Raw genomic sequence first — 17,819 nt, 5'->3', positions numbered from 1 at the left:
AAGGCTAGGCAGGAGCGGTCCCGCAAGCTACTGGAGTTCCGGCAGTCGGCTCTGCGCCGTTCATGGTCGAGGAGGAGGTCGAGGGACCGGTCGCGGAGCCGCAGCCATCACCACCACTCGTCTGGTTCCAAGTCTTCGGGTAAGTCGAAGTCTAGTAAGAAGTCCAAGAGGCGACATCGCTCTTTGGGCTCCTCTCGCCGGTCGCGCGACTCGGCTGAGGGTTCGGGTGGTACCACCCACGCGGCTCCGTCGGAGCCGCAGGAGTCGTGTCCGTCCCCAAACCCGCCTGTCCCTGGGACTGACGCGACTCCGACGGAGATCAGTACCTTCCTCTCGGCCATGAGAGGCCTGGCTCCGGCGTCGACTCCTGCCGGCGCGCCTTCGGGCCCCGCAGGATCGACTGGGAGGCCTAGCGAGCCGCCGGCTCCGGCGCCGTCACTGACTCCTGTCCCGACACCGCAGGTCCCCGTGGGATCCAGGCCTGGATCCCAGTTGGCGCCGTTCGACCTCACGACCCCTCTGCCAGCGCCAACTCCGGTACCACCTCCGGCGCAGTCTTTGGGCGACGCCATTCCCCGGTCCGTGCCCGGCAGCGGAGCGGCTCCACCCGGCGCCGCACCCAACGCCGATGGGTGGCAATTTCATCTTCCGCCTGGCTCCGATCATTCCACCTGTCTACCAGGAATCAGATGACGGTGACGACTGGGAGAGGTCTGAGGACGCTCTGGCCCAGCAGGGCCAGTTATCACAGGACTGGGCAGATGAGCTGGGGGATGCCAGTGGTCTTGACACCTCCCCTGACACTGGCTTCATCTCTCCTCTGACTGTGGCTTCGGAGGAAGGTGCTGCATTTTCTGTGGTGCTGCGCAAGGCGGCCGAAGCCCTTTGGCTGGAGCTACCTACTGTGGCCGTGAGGACTAACCTCCTCACTGAAGTGCTCCAACCGTCAGCAAGCTCCTCGGAGCCTCTGCTGCAGTTTAATGAAGCACTAGTGGATGTTCTGAAGGGCACCTGGTCCAAGCCCTCCACAGTACCTCCTGTGGACCGGAATGTGGCCCGGCGCCACCGCCCTGCACCGGGCGACCCCAGTTTTCTGTCCATGCACCCCACGCCCGAGAGCCTGGTTATCCAGGCCTCTACTTCCCAGACCTCCTTCCCGTCCGCTCCCCCAGATCCGTAATCCAAGAGACTAGAACAGTTTGGTAAGAAGCTGTTCTCCTCCCTTAGTTTGGGACTGCGGTCTATTAACACCGCTTGTCTCTTGGACCGTTACTCCCACTCCCTGTGTGATACGGTGGAGGACGTGCTGCCCCAGTGTCCGGAGGAGGCCCGGACACGGCTCGCCCAGGCTCTTGCCGAGGGGCGGGATGCAGCGCGGCATACTATCAGATGTGGACTGTACGCTACGGACTCGCTGGGTAGGGCAATGTCGATCACAGTGGCACTCCGCCGCCACGCCTGGCTGTGGTCCACGAGTTTTTCTGGGGATGTCCAGAGCACCCTCCTGGACATGCCCTTCGATGGCAGTCTCCTTTTTGGCGACAAAGCGGATAGTGCGCTGGAGCGCTTTAAGGACTCCCGGGCTACAGACGAGTTCTTGGGCCTCTCGACCCCGCGCCCGCAAACTTCCGCTTTTCGTCCCTTTTGTGGCTCACGTCCGCCTAGCCACAGGCCGCAGAACCAACCTCCACGCAGTCGTGGATTCTGCCGAGGTGGTACAGGGGGACAACGTGCCGGTCCGTCCACATCTACCCCGGCAGCCTCTGCCTCAAAGCCCTCCTAGTCCGTACTTTCAGGCCCATTCCAAGTCAGTTACGGCCCTCTTGGCCAAGGGGGCCATCGAGCGCGTTCCTGGTCCGGAAGTGGGTCGTGGTTGCTATTCCCACTACCTTCTTGTTCCCATGAAGGGCAAAGGGGGCCTACGCCCTATCTTGGACCTCAGGAGCGTCAACGCCTTCCTCTGCAAGGAGAGGTTCAAGATGCTCACCTTAGCTCAGGTTCTGGAGCTCACCTTAGCTCCACTCGGGCCACAGCGGCGACCACTGCCCTGGGCCGGGGAGTCCCCTTGCAGGACATTTGTCAGGCAGCAACGTGGGCCTCGCTGCACACGTTTGCCAAACATTATTGCCTGGACAGCCAAGTCCAGAGAGACGGCTTCTTTGGCCGTTCTGTTCTCCAGGACTTTCTGGTCTGATTTTGGTTCGCAGACCCGCCACCGGGGTTGGTATTACTGGGGTATCTATTCTAAGGTGAGGTATCTAACTAACGTGTTTCTTTCAGATGAACAAGTTGCTTACCTTCGGTAACGATATATCTGTAAGAAACATTAGTTAGTTCGATTCTTCACCGACCCACCCATCCTCCCCATTCTGCGAACTGATATCTGGGGTTGAGGTCATCCCTTTCAGGGCCCTAGACTTTTTTGGCACCAGTGTCGGTCTCTTGCATGGCTCTGCGTTCCTGGCGCAGAAAGCTATGTACAAGAACTGCTGTCCGCGCGCGAGGGCGGCGTCTAAGTACTCCGTCATTCCGGCGCACGACGCCGACGACGGACGCGGAGCCGCAGACAATGCCTAGCGACGTGCAAGGGTATTGCTGATAAAATCTTTCCGGATCCAGCCTGACGCCTGGGGATATTCTAAGGTGAGGAATCTAACTAATGTTTCTTACAGATATATCGTTACCGAAGGTAAGTAACTTGTTCATCAGCACAAACCACCTTAGCAGACATCTTGATACACCACACAACTGGCACATTATCCAGGAAGTCCTCTCCCACATATTTGAGGACCTGGTGGAAGGGCATGCAGTCATACACATCTTTGCCACAAAACTGAGCACCAAATGCTACAAGTGCCTGGCAGATGGGCAGAGGCCTTACATATCTCAATTTGTTATTGTTAAGACGTGGTCTTGAGAGCCATTGTTCCACTTTCTATGATTCTAAGAGCCCTTCTGAAGATCTGGGTGATCTTGGAGTGCTTTGTTATCTTGGTGGTTCTGCTTGGCTTCACCAAGTGTGGCGCTCAGTCTCAGACCTATCACATCCACCCTTCTCAGAGTTAAGTCCCATGTGGGAGGAGAGCATTGCACCATGTCTCAGCTTGGGTGCACGGTTCTTAGGAGCTAACTTTAGCAAATCTGGGTTAATCCTTTTAAACCTTGGAGGTACTGATGGCTGCTACACAGTAATTCACCAGTACTTTGCGCAAGAATAGATGGTTGAGACCATGTCACTGGCCACTTGCGTAGAACATCATTCTTCTCATCTGCTTGGCAGATAATGTCTTTCTTGGACGAGAGGGGGGGGGGGGGGAGATATTCAGTTACATGACTTCTCTTGTGCCCATTGGACAGATATGGGGAGTCCTTGTCTATACCAATGAGGCTGTCAACATCATCTGACAGGCCTAGTGCTTATGTTCCAGTATTTTAGTACCTCAAATCGAAACTGGTTCTGGCGTGTTTGATTCATAAACCTGTTAAGTAGTTAGTTAGCTTGAAGGGACTTTGAGCTTCGTTCGTGGCAGATTTGTTTCGTGGTCATGGTAGTACGAGACAGGTGCACAAGCTCCTCCTACCCTTGAACCATTCGTTTTAAATAAAGACCAGACGGTTCTGAGGACTCCGCACATCTTTGTTCCAAATACTTTTGTCTTTCCATCGGAAAGTACATCTTTTGCCACGTTTTTCCTTGTCTCAGGCAGCCTCGGCTGAGGACACTTTAAATAAAGCAGAGGTCTGGTGCGCTTTGTTGTTTTTCTGGCATGAAGAGGGACGCATGCTCTATTGACTATTTGTTATTTTTTAAAACCATAATGCCAAGCAGGACATTTTTACTAGCACCATTGCATAAACAGATGTCATGTATCGCCCGTTGTTACACAATGCAATAACGCAACCCACAACTGTTGTCTGAACACTACTCCTGTAGTATCGCACACTGGTTGCCTCTGTCCACGCATGTGTCCGTCGAGACAGAGTCTGGGCTGCTAAATGGGCTACCAGTCACTCGTTCTGCTGGCACTGCTCTCTCAAGGCTCTTTCAGTCCACCGTGCCTACAGGTAGCAGTAGGCAGTGCGACGCATGACTTGCGCATAGTTTGCTCTGATGCACTCAAGGCCCTGACTGTCGACAGAGGGAGGTAGACTTGTGCTAATTCGTAGTCAAGCCTGAAGGTAGTTAGCAGTGCTGTAAAGTAGAGGGATCTCACCGGTTTCCGGTTGTGGCAGCGGTTTCTGGGCCCAGGGACATGCTGAATTTGTCCTGGTGTCTTTTTCTGATACTGAGATACAACTCAGCAGCACCTACACCTTGTCTGCACTCTCTCAGAACAAAGGCCTCAATTAAAGGGTCATCAGCCTTTCTTTTATTAGGGTCCCTGTGGGGTCCTTCTGGAGCCTAGCAGCTTGACGCCAATACAATGGGAGGAAACCAAGACACACAGCTTATCACTTTACAAGTTCTACGGAGAATGTGACTTGCAGGCCGGGTTTTGGGTTTTGACTTTTTTCAATACCAAATGTGCATGAACTGTATCTGTGTGTGTATGAGTAATCACAGAAACAATGATTTAACTGGCACCTACGTATTTGTGTATTTTATAGTACCAGTCATCCCAGTGTAGGGTGTCAGTGTTGCACATAACAGACACATACAAGTGTGAAAATAAATGTAAGGAAAATGTTACATAACACAATAAGGGTTATAAGGGCCAGGAATCGCAGACGTCATACTTGTAGACCTTCTATTCACCTCAAAATTGTTGGGCACACACATTTCGGAGGCAGGTGTCTTTCTTAACCCTGTAAGATATTCCAAAATGAATCCTCTTTGTGACAAGTTAACCAAACGATTCCACTGATTTACTGTCACATTTGTCCTCGTCAATTTCTTTGAGCAATCTGTTTATTTGTATGTATGTTTACTGTCAGACTCTGCTTTTCATGCGCAGCCCCTCGTGACTTCACCCCTTTTCCTCTGCCACACATTGACCCTCAATTAATGGGTTCCCGGAGTAATGCGGGTCATTTATCCGTGGACAAAACAGTGTTTTTTGGCTGCCAGGTTTAGAAGGCAGTTGTCAAAAATGTTTATCTTTGGTGCAAACGGCGATTTTCCCACACGCATATTTGACAGTGTTAGAACATAAAGGAATTTGCGTGGCAGAAAGGAGTTTATTTTGTCCCCTCCCTTTTCTATCCCGCGACAACCCTATCTCCTTTTCTCCCCCTCATTTCCTCGTTCCATTTCTTGTTCAACTTCTTTTCCTCGGTTCGCTTCCGTCTCCCTCCTTTTTATTCTCGCCCGAGACTTCACTCTAATACCTCTCTATACTATTCGTCGACACCTTATATTTCCCATCTCCATCTTATCCTTTCTCTCCTTATTTGTCTTCTGCCATCTGCCCCGACCATCTTCTCGACTTCCTTTTTCACCTCCTCCTCTTCCACCCTCCCTCCTCGCCCCTCATTAGCGGAAGCCGCGGGGTGCGGTGACATTCACTCTGGCATTTGATGGCACCAGGGTGCTGTACCTCGCCTCCCGCGCCCCGGGGTGGGCCGCGCTCAATTAGCGCCAGCCTACCACGGCGCGGCCCTCCCGCGGCGAGGGGCCGGATTACCGAACTGAACAGCTAATGAAGGCCTGGTGCTGAACCCGAGGCCGGGGATGAGGCCTGTCCGCTTCTATTTGTGTCCGGCGCTAAGTCTGGGCCTGACCTTTCGCCATCTGCTCCTGTCGGGCCCTCCCAGTCCCTCCGCCCGTACTCTTAGCCACAGTTCCTGGCCTGGACGTCCATTCCTTAGAGTCCCGCGCCTGGTCCTCGGCGGCCCCTAATCGCAGCAGAGGGCCCGCTCCGCCAAATGATTGATGGGGCGCAGGGCATATGATAAATTCCGAGGGGAATCTGTATGTGGGTTGGAGGCCCTTACGTACTAGCATAATGATCCATGCAAAACACCTTAGAATGAAAGAACTCAGGAACAATACAAAATCAACGTATTGATTTGTTCTGTGCGTCTACACGCCAGTGTTGGACGCCACCTCCCTGGAACCCTTAGAGTAGGGAACAAGTTGTAATAAAAAATAGTTGCCCGGGCTATGTACATCAGTGTCACTTCATCAGAACCAGGCTATGTACATCAGTGTCACTTTATCAGAAGGCTGTCGCAACCGTTTTGTGCCCTCCTTCACAGTTATAGGTGAGATAAAATCTTAGCAATATATATTGTATTTGCATGTAAATGTACGATCCGCAGTGCATATTTTGTATATGAACAACATGCAGGGGTCTAAGGTTTATCCGTGTTTTCCTTTTTATTAGTGCCCTGAAGAGGCCCTCCTGCCTATTTTGCACTATATTCTCCCAATGCAAATGTGAAATGAAGATTTTAGTAATGTAAACAAATCACGTGCATATATTTTCCACATATGTAAGGGCTGAACTTATGAATGATTCAAAATTGCAATTTAAAACTAGGCATACACTTGATGAATTTTAATAAAACATTTTTCCTCATGTACAATAAATGCTCTAACTTGAGTGTTAGAGCTGGGGAGTTATAGGAATGAGAAACGTCTTTCAGTGGCAGCCTTACATACACGCCTGAGACCTCCGCTTGAAAGAAAGTGGGCTCGTGCACGTTCCGTCAGAAAATAATGTGAAAGGTCCTACCCCATACCTTGGGAACATAGACTTTTTGTCTGAGGCGCTACACTTCTAACCTCCGCCTTGGGGTTTAGTAGTGGAAATTAAAGAAAGTGGATCTGGGTCTTACATCCTTGTTTGCATAATCATTCTGCTGCAATATTAATTATCCCCTGGTGGCAAGAGGCTGTGCCAGGTGGAAGTGGGTGAGCCACTGACGAGCGAGCCTGGCTCAGCTGTGGTATGGTCTGAAATCCCTTTGTACACTCGAACCAAGCTGTGAGTGCAACCAGTTCAAAGCACATACACACACTATCTCATCTGTGTATGCTCCAATGATGCTGCCTTTGCTTCCAGACGCTACTCTTCTGAGCGCCTAATCATACCTTCTCCGGCACAGATTGCAAGAGGAGACAGAAATAGGACAGAGGAAAAGGGGCGGTATTTAGGAAGAGACATGGCATACATGGATATAGATGACAACTGGCAAAGGGGCATGGGATGGAGAACAGATGGAGATTTGTCATGTGGTAGAAGTAAGAAATGCGAGAGGAAAGAAAATGGGAAGGAAAGACTTGCAATGGCAGAGTGGGGAGACTTTCCCCATCCATACCTGCCTTTCACACCAACCTGTCAGTAGTGACATGTTGCTACGTCCAACAGGATGTCCTTCTCCAGCATGCGCCAGTCTGCCTCAGATTTCCCACAAGCCCTCCTTCAGGACCCATTCCCACACTCTGCCCCCAGCATGTCGCAGCGTGACAATTTTTGGCTGGCCTGGCTCGTGGTTTGGCTATTAGAGCCGAGCTGTTCCCTTGCATTGGCTCTTCACATACATTTTCTGGCTTGCCCACCTCTCGTGCCAGGGGAACCAGAGAACAAGCCAGAGGTAGCTGCTGTCACAACTGTCCACTTTTGATTGACTTTCATGCCAGAGACACAATTTTCAGGCTTCGAATAATGTATACCAGTCATCCTGGTCAGCAGTCAATCTTACAGATTAGTCCTCAGTTCTCCAAGGCTTACAGTGTCCCAGAAACTCAGGGTTAACCTGTGTCTCCAAATGTGTCCCTTCCATGGGTTTCCGTGCTGCAATTACTCTTTTCTCTGCACCAGGAGTCTTTCAGACTAGGTCCCCAGCTCATTATTGCATGGGTGTCTGCTGAAGATGCTAGTTTTGGAAAAGCACCTTTAGCAGCCATGCCATTCAAAGCATGGTCTCTCTGAATAAGGTGGGCAGTCAAATTAGACTTTGAGATCTTCTTAAATGTAACTTTTACCCACCTTCTTTGTTGGTTATAGGCAAGTTCCTTTTGCTGTGTACATGACCATCATTAGCTGAATGCAATGACGCATGTCTGCCCTTTTAAACTGATATAACTTCTTCTTCATGTCACATTTTTGCTGTCTCTAAATACAATAAATGTTATTACCTATTTAGTGTAAATCATTGCCTGACTAATGGTTTTGTAGATTGACCTGCACAACTCATTCACCTTAAGAAATGACTGCAAATTATTTATGGAAATCGCAGTAACGCTTTCTACAATGAAGAAATCTGTACCATTTGAGATTGGGTTGTATTTTGCATGTTTTAATGCTTTAATTCTAGCGTTTGTAACAAAACACATAAAATGCCCATGGAAAGTAATTTGTAGGCAATACATACCATACAATTTATCAAAGATGTAATAAAATTGTGCAAAATTAAAAAAGGCAGAGGGAAATGAGGCTATTTGAATCCAGGGAGGATATTGAGTTTGTGAAGTCATTTAATGTTGTCTTGGGCCAAAACATGCTTGGAGATGCATGGTGCTGGGGAGCAGACCTCTTTGGGGGGGCTTAGTTCTATGAATTGTTCTCCTTTAGGTTAACAAGCAATGGCAAATAAGTCTTATAACCGCTGTGTGAAGACTGCTTTTCATTTTGTCACCATGCACAGCTATGTGCCAGGGCACCACAATGTTGAAGGCCCTATTGACCAAGCATGCCGAATTCTGAACCTGATAGATTTTTATATGTTAACCCTGTCGGCCACAACAGATGAATTTCTGCCAACTCTAGTTATAACAAAAGTAGCTAAAAAACGTACCTTTTGTACGCTACAATAATCCTTTGACTTCGGGGTTTGTTGGATCGCATATTTAACCTCCAAGAGCCAAGGTATTGCTTTGGTGGTGAAAACTTCAGAAACCAATATCGATAGCTTATCAAAGAAATGCATCAGGTTTGTGCACTGCTCATTTTACTGACCACCAGTCAAGACATCTGTATGATCTTGACACTCCGCTTCTTTGATCTCTAAATAAAGTGGTGTGGGCAGCAGTGGCTCACCCGAAGTGTTAGATCAGTCGGTAAAGACTGATTGCTGTGGAGCCTAGAGACCATTTCCTAATGGGTCTCTCAGATGAAATATTGATTCCTATTAAGATTACTGTATAAAGAGGGGGTTGTCTTACTCTGGTTTAGGGCGCCACAAGACCTCCATCAACCATTACCGTGACACAATGTTGTCAAAATATGATTGTTTCAATTTCTGATTACGATGTGTGGGGCTTGTGGATATGGCAGCCTATGATGTTTTGGTCTACCTTCATAGGAATATGTATGCCTTACATTGTTGCACTTGGAGTATTTTGGAGCAGTACTGGAAAAGTGATATCCTTTACCTCCGCTGGAAAGCACATTTTTCCGCAGAGACTGGTTTCTTTTGAGAAATTATCTGGCAAGACTTATCCAAGAACAATAATTAACATACTGTAAAAGCACCTGCTAACATAACTATTTTAGTTAAACCAACATCTGCTGTAGTGTTTCAGATCTAGAAAGCAGTTTTACTATTCCTTTAAAATGGAAGTGGAAGCTTTAGCCTGCATGCTTGGCAAATTCTTTGTTTAGAGTTTTTGAGCCTGGCCAGCAGGGAGCTAAACGGCTCTTCTAGCCCTCTGTGACGGCTTAAAGATGTTCATTAAGGGACGGCTGCTTGATGTGTCTCTTTCTCTCCCCACAGCGTGCCATGTGTATAGCAGCAGACCAGACCTGCCACAGGAGCGGGCAGATCGTGTGCCCTACTCTCCGGGCTTCATTAGACAGTTAAAAGCAGGTATCAGCGTTGGTGACCTCTCCATTCCCCGTCATTTCCCCCCAAAAACCTCTCCTCTTCATTGAAGTAAGTCCCTTTCCGGCAGGAGCGAGCCTATCTTTTGTGACAGATATTGAAAAAAATAAAGCTTTCCAGGAAGCCGGTAAGAATACCTGTTTTTCAAAGCTTGAAGGCCTTAGCCCTTCAAGTTGTTCATTGATGTCACTTTAGAAGGATTCTTAATTTGTCATTTATATTGTGCTCAACAACTGAAGCCATCGCTTGTTTCGAACGCTTTGCCCATGCTTTTAACATCGCTGACACATCATGCTCCCAACAGTTTAAGATTTGTTCTGTCAGACCTTTGGCAGTGCAATCCATTGGATCGAAAAAGCCTGCTCAAAATGATAGTTATAACTTTTAACTAGCATTCAGTTGCCCAAAATGCTTCTTGTTCTTTAGGTTTCCATCTCTCGTCCACCATAAGGTTTCTCCACACTTCCATTCTTTCAAAACAATCCAGAAGATCTGTAATCCAACAGAAATCTGTAGCCTCTCTGACGTCACACATGTAAATGGAATGTCTACATCACTTATTTCCCAGCTCTTCCTTCCTGAACTTTTCAACTACAGATCATTATTTTCAGGTGTTAGACGAATTTGTTCAATGGAAGCAAAACACAGTTACAACCCTCTTAATGCATTTGAAGTCCATAATGACTTTGAGAGAGGAGATCAAGCTCCATGCACACAAGGACTGAAGAGATTTGTTTGGTTTGCAACATTAGGGCCTCTTCCACACAGGCATGCAATGACCCAAATGCATCTTCCTGGTTTTCAAGGCTTAAGCACAAAACCTCACCAGACCCAGGAGTCTGCAAAGCTAGATTAATACCTTTCTTCATGTGGTACTGTGGGTAAGAAGTGATTGGACAGGCAGATTTCCACTCTTAACTCCAGCTTGTCAATCTTTGAGAACACCACTTACGTTCTTCGTGAAAAAGTTGTTCTATTGGTAGAACTCACATTTGCGGTACTAGGACCTGATCCTGAAAATCTAATACTGCTGTGATTAGTTTCCAACAAATATTTGAATTGAAGGCATCAGCTGTAAGTTGTGTATCTTCATTGAGGTCAGTGACGAAATTAGAGGTTACTTCTGTGAGTAGGCCCATGATGGGGAACGATTAGCGTAGCTGACTAGCCCTTTCTAATTCATGGATACGACCATGTCATGAGTCTGATTGGAATGTTACCCTCCCTGGGAACTGCAATGCACCATCAGTGTTATGGCCTCATGCATCTGTGTATGCCTCCGCACAACTCTGGCTGCACATAATGCACATTTTACAGCTCTTCCCATGAACATTCATGCTCTGTTCAGCAGTCTGTTTCTATGGTTCTGCCCAGACTTGCTGTTCGTTCTTCTGTTGATGGTCTTGTGGGGCAACTCTTGAAAAAGTAACCCCTTTCTTTCACCATATCCAGTGACGACACAGTTTAAGTGACTGCACATTTGGGGAACCTCCCCACCTCTGTTGACCTCTGGATTCAGAGCAGATATTTTAAAACGATACAATTCAACACCATGTTCTCTGAACAACTAAGGAGTGCTCTAACTTTCTCCAGGTTATCAGCAATTCTCTTTTTGGAAAAGAAACCTGTCTCACTCACTCATTCTTTAATGTGCCAGCCCAAAAAAATGCCAATATCTCCAAACTTCACACAGGCATGGCATCTGTTGTTCACCTTGGCTTTCTTTTATACAAGAGAAAATGTCACTGTGAGGTGACCAGGGGTCTGTAACTGGTCTCTTCCATCAAAGTTTCTTACAGGGATAAAGCACTATGGGAAGAGGCCATGAATTATAGTGCACTTAGCGCATCTGCGTTTATAGTTTGTCATGCTGTCTTTTCAGGTGTAGCAGTTCTAAATAAAGGTGTCTCGCCAAATCCAGAACACAAGGTTTTAAATCTGTGAAGTGAGAGAAAATCACAATAACAAGCCTAATGCAGACGTCTTCAGCTGTGAAGAGATACTGCAATAGAATTTCCGAGCCATTAGTAATTTTTTCCCTAAGTGAGTTATGCTCTACTGTGGTAATATCACCATTGCTCTTTAGTAATAAATAGTGTGAATGTTTATTATTACCCATATTCAAAATAACACGTGCAAGGCATATTTGTGTGTAAGCCATGCAAGTCAAAGTAAATGTGGTCAAATAAGTGTCATGCATACATTCATTACTACAGCGCTACAGTCAAATGACAGTTTATTACCACAGTAAAGCAAAACTAAGATGAAGAAAACTAATTTTCTCCAGCATTGGATCTTTCACAGATTTGCATGCTTGAATTATTGTTGGGGTGTAATGTAAGCATGTGAATCTGTGTCCAATACCAATGCGGAGGAACTGTAGTTGTAGCTAAGTTACTTTTTCTTATTGCCTTACAGATTGGATGTTACAATTATCAGGCACAGAGAAACAACTCTCCAAATAGGCGCAAGGCCTTGTGAAAGTGGTTTTAACTTACTGCGAACACTAACCCGTGCAACCTTGTTTGGTTCAAATACCTTTTGTTAAACAAATACACATGAAGCAATGCCATATATGCAAGTGTGCCGATTGCAATATGCTGTTAATTGCCATTATTGAGGAAGCCGAGGGGCATTGTGATCCATTCAAGATCTTGCCTTGAGGGAGTCGAGGCTCCTCTTCGCACTCCCCAGTGGTAATAAATAGCATATTGCACGTCCGCATATTTATTGATATATTACCCTCATACATTCCCCATATTCTTACATGTACAACATTATGGCATCCAAAATTAGTGGATCATAAATTTTGCTAAGTCCAGAGTTTTGCAACTCTAAACTGTTGATCCGAAAATGTGGAGTTCACTGTGTAAAGTGAGCCCATAAAACCGTGGCCACTTTGCTTTTCTCAAGTTTTGGGCAGCTCATTAAGGATTTATATGTGGATTCCCTGATTCATTGGGGCTTTGGGCTTCTTCAGAAGGTTGACTTGAGTCCGATCTCTTTTCAAATATCTGAGAAGGGTTACGGGTGAAAGTTTTTAGAGCGGATACTGATCCCAGTGCTCCGCTTACATCAAGACTGTTAAAGCCCTGGCTACAGTCTATATTTGTGTTAACTTGATACTGGTGAATAGTAGCTAGAAAAAGGTGGGTCTGGGCCTTGCGTACCCAGCGTTTTATCTTTTGAGCCAATTCGAGATGCCTGAGATGAGTGCGATACGGATTAATCACAAAGACTTAAAAAAAAAAAAAAGTTTGAGATCTTTAAATTCCCTTATGTAGATTTTAACTTACAAACTGCTGATTGCCAAATAAGGTATTAATTGGCAGCAAAGACTGTTTTTGTTATTTGTCCTCATTCACTGCAGCCATTACGGGAGTCTGTTCGGCTCCCAAGATCCCTAAAATGTCAGCTGTGAGTTGCTGTGCACAAGGGTATGAATGGTAGATCTTAGGGAAGCATGCCAGTGTGCATACAATAATGCAGAGAAATAAAGTAAGTACATGAGCGCTTAGCAATATCAGATGAGTGGTCTGACTATGTTTTGTAGGGGAGCAAAGACATACTGGAATAATGGAGGTGGTTGTAAAAGAAGTAACCGAAGACCGTGTCTATGAAGAAAAGTAGTGTTTTGTTGGGAAAGGTGGAGGGAAACAGCGGGCATGATCAGAGTCCGAGTAGAGGTAGCAAAAAAGCACTGATAGCTGTTTAGTAAAAACTTAGAGAGGGTTATAAGGGACATAAAACCCTTAAGAGGAAGTGGCACGTGACATAAGGGACCCAAGCAACTGAAAGAAGAAACAAGACAAAATGAAGAAATGTTACACCTGCAGATTTGTGGATTGCTGGTTTCCTGTGAGCTGGTTGGATATGCTTGAGGAATGAAAGCCAAGCTGTTCAGTACACTTTAAAGGGTGTTCTTTGAGGGAGAGGTTACTGGAAAAGTGCCCGGACACATCTTAGGCAGGCAATAGGGCTGATGAGAACCACAAAGAGTGGCTGTGCCCTATGTTAACGTTGATGTACACATCACTGTGGCAGACTACTTTTTGGAGAGAAAGCAAGACAGAAGAGTGGCCTCTTCAAAAGGAAGCAGACCCCCAACACAAACTTCAAAATCTCAAACCCTAAATCATATTTGGTGTCTGAAGATGGACTATAAGGGGGAGCTCAAGGCCTCCCAAAATTGTCAACTGTTTCTGTTGAGCATAAAGTCAAACTGTGTGAGGAGAAGCTCAGCAAGACCTCTCGGTGACCAGGATTGGGAACTAAGGTCTCCTTTCTGGGACATCACCCAGGGAAATCAGAGAGCGTGGAGCACCAGTGCCTGCCTGCGTGTCAAGAACAGTGTGCCGTGTGAGGAAAAGCAGACCGCTTGAAGGGAGCGAGGTCCAGGGATGGATCCTGGCGAGTGGATCCCCATAGACCGGTGTGACTGGAGATGGCTGCTGCACTGTTCAGGCTGTAGCCCTTTTCCTGATTCCAGTTGGTGACTCAATATGCCAGATTGGGGCCACTGTGAAGTTAGCCATTGTTAATCCAATCTGGCTGTAGCCAGTATGTCAAGTGACATCGGCCAACTTCATAAGCCAAAGGGGGCTGCAATGAAAATTACTTCTGTGCTGATCGAGATGTAGCACATGTGCGGAGTGAAGTCAGCAACCCCATATGCTGGTGGGGGGTGCGGGGTTACGTGAAAATTAGTGCTGTGCTGAACGGGCCGTAGCTCGTGTGCAGATTGGAGTCGGGCCGGGGACTGTGTGCAGTTTATGGGCATCACATTTTACTATGTGCTCATATATCAATACTCCTTTTTCATAAAAGCAGGTATTTGACTGAGCAATCATTTATTGTGTCTTTAGAACGTATTTTGAGTTGTGAGCCTGTGTTCAAGGCCATCCACTGCTTTTACTGAGAGGTGAGTGCTTAAGGGGTAATGGCCTGGTTGCTCAGGGCCCATACTAAGTCGCACCTAAGACATCAATCAGGAAAGGACTCAACCCCAACAGTATGCCCAGTAGCTCCTGCTTGCCCTGTGGCCCTCTGAAAGGGGTTCTGACAACAGCGCTGTAAGAAGTGTGAAGAGATTGTACCTTGCATAAGTATAGAAAGTATAAGTAGAATTATATAAGCTTGTGCTGCCCTTGAGCCCAGATCATTAAAGTTTGGTCTGTCCATGATTCTGCCATCGCCAGGGTGGACAGGGATCAAAAATGAAAGATGTAAATACAACTTGAATGGTTTGTCAAAGATGATCCAACAGCTGCGGTCAGCCTCAAGATGTATGGTTGTGGGTTTCTGTTAGTCAGCCTTCTCTGTTCAGTTCTTGATGTAACTTTTTTTTTCTATTCAAAACCTGTATTTTGCTCCATGTTTTAATTGCAGCCCTGGGACATCCACTTGATGGCCTGGCACATCATCTCCTCACAGACGATACAGACAACATGACTCTGTCAGATACCGCCCACAGTGAAGGAATTTCTTTTCAGAATACTTCTCCACAAGGCCCTGAGAGAACCTCTCTACCACCCGAAAACACACAGAGGCATAACATGCAGCACTACATCCGTCTGGTATGTACTGACCAAGTTCTCGATTGTGATACTAGAGCTAAAACTTTTCACAGCAAAGGCAATTCTGGCTGAATGATTACATTAGATGTTGGCTGGATGATTTCACGGTGCTTGAGTGAGGTTTAGTATTATGGTGCATCTTACAGCGACTATCTAGCTGCAGAATCCATACTTTAGAATCCTCCCTAGGCGCGAGACTGAATCTGTGAATTTTTCCCACAGCACATCCACATGTTGGTATGTCTCAGCGTGACTCTGTATCAACGTCGTCCACCAGATGTGGCTTAGACTGAGTCCATTTTACTCCCTCGCCGGTTAGTTCCTTATTTTCCACACTTACAACGCGGATCCGGAGCGGTTAGGAGGCCATTTTTCAACCCTTTTTGAAATTTTGTCGAGGAAACAGTGTGATTTTTGCGATGTCTTTGTTTAAACCCTGTGGATCTTGTGACCGACAGATATCGATCACAGATCCCCCATAGCATCTGTTTGTGGTACCTTGGGGAACATCATGACTCCAATCAGTGTGGTCCTTGTCGTTCTCTTCAGCCAAAGGCGTCGAGAGAGCGCTGTATTAAACTTCTGGCGGCGCCACTATCTGAGACACCATGTTATAGTCAGTCTTTGTCGAAGTCCAGGGACTTGACAAGGAGCTGTTTGGGTGAAGGGATGTCGAAGAAGCCTCCGAAGCACCAACGGTCAAAACATGTTTCTGACTTTGTCTCCCAATCTTCAGTTGCGGAGCATTCGCATAAGTCCACCAGTACCTCTCTAAATATCCTGGAGCCAGGGCGACTCTAGCCCGAATGCAGTAATATTACATTTCCCTGCATGAAGTCTTTTCATTCCTCCCTGGGGGTGCACCTTTGAGCCCAAGGAGGGGAGAGATGCCCCGACTGCATGCTTGCAGGCGGGTTTGGCCTCGGTGACCGTTGGGCCCTCTGAAACTGTTATCAGATTTGAGGCAGCGCCTGTGCACAGCCCTTTGGTGTTCACACCTTTGGTGTTGGGGCAGCCAACAACGTCAGCGTCACCAATCTATGCTGAACCCATTACTCTTTCCGATGTCGAGATGACACCACTACACATCGGAAGCGGCCCGATGGAGCAGTCTGTTTTATGCAACTCTCCATCTGACCTTATGCAACATGTTTCTGCTTGTGCGGGAACGCACAGTTTTGAAGGTGAAGGGGAGAATGTAGGGTGTCTAGCCTCCTTTGGAGGACAATTTGCTGACTAAACTGGATGAGACTTGTATACTTGAGTCCTCTTCAGTTTCAGATTAATTTCTCCACCTGGTATGGTAAATGAGGCAAGTTCCTCTTATGCGGCGGTATTGAAGAGGACAGCTGTAGTTTAAGGTTACCAGTTTCCCTCAGTGGAATTGTCCACAAACCTTTGGTGGATGTTTTTCACTAAGGTGGGACAGGGGTGGAGCCATTATTATGAGTCTCTTAATGACCTTTTGTTAGGAGCTGGGGCTAAACCAGTATCGGGAGTTCCAGTTGATCAGACTATAGCTCATAGGCATCGACCTGCCCCTGGGTAGAGCATTGTGGGAGTAATACATTTTCTTCCATTAGTTTGGCATTGAGGTTGTTAAACTTGGCATGTGTTCTGGGCAGATTTTCTCATGCTTGATGGAACTCTTTGGTGCATAGACTGCCTTCTCTTTTAGAGGATGCAAGGAGTGAACTCCTACAGGTGGTACAATATGGCTGGGAAGTTGCAAAATTCACCTTAAAATGTGGTATTGACACCACCAATTCTGTGGGAAGAGCTGTGGCTCAGTCAACTGCGCTGCGCCGACATGCATGGCTGCGTCATTCGGGATTTTTAGAGCCTGCACAGGATAGCCTGAAATATTCCTTTAAATGGTATACTTTTATTCAGTGATTCAGCTTTACGGCAGTTCCGACCTGGTCGATGTGACAGTCACCTAGTCATGTCTTAGAATGTTCTGGTGTATTCTTTCTTTCGGACTTGTACAGAAAGAAGTGTTTATACGTTACTGAGTTGCAGTATGTATTTATCTGGTGACAACCAGGGTGGAGTTTCTGCTTAATGTAGAAGTTTATGGTTGTTTAGATAACCAGGCTATTCTTTACACGTTTTTTCATGCCCTTAGTTCTGGTCATTTAAGATTATAAAAAAATTATGGGCTGCAGAATTCTTTTCAGTGTAGATATATTCTTTAAAATATATTCCACCATAAGTGGCTTCCTTGATTATTTCCTGCTTGGCATAGACGTTGTGACTTTATCCTTCAGCTCCGTCGATTAGTTTTTTAGCTGTTCATTTATGTTGGTTTATATGAAACCTGATATACAGGTCTTGTAGTTTACTTCACTCTGAAGAAGAGCTCAATCTCAGGAGTTGATAACTTCAAGGTATGTACGATAACCTAAGTGAAATATCTTTTGTATGCTGTGGTGAGCATTTCTAAACACATATTTGTGCTGAGCTGGGATTGCT

At 46.6% G+C, this 17,819-nt stretch overlaps 1 protein-coding gene across 4 annotated transcripts in view; it reads left to right on the top strand.

Annotated features, from left to right (window-relative positions):
• CNTROB (centrobin, centriole duplication and spindle assembly protein) overlaps positions 1–17,819 on the top strand; it is a 303,393-nt gene that overhangs the window by 244,777 nt on the left and 40,797 nt on the right. For 3 of the 4 annotated variants that reach the window (XM_085636903.1, XM_085636904.1, XM_085636905.1), the window contains exons 15-16: positions 9,661–9,753; positions 15,157–15,344. In XM_085636903.1, the coding sequence (XP_085493029.1) occupies positions 9,661–9,753; positions 15,157–15,344 (281 nt within the window). The remainder of the gene's footprint in view (positions 1–9,660; positions 9,754–15,156; positions 15,345–17,819) is intronic. The other variant, XM_085636906.1, reaches the window with a different exon arrangement.

Source organism: Triturus cristatus, chromosome 12, assembly GCF_964204655.1.
Source record: "Triturus cristatus chromosome 12, aTriCri1.1, whole genome shotgun sequence".
NCBI classification, from domain to species: Eukaryota; Metazoa; Chordata; class Amphibia; order Caudata; family Salamandridae; genus Triturus; species Triturus cristatus.
This window is presented reverse-complemented; position numbering and strand designations above follow the sequence as displayed.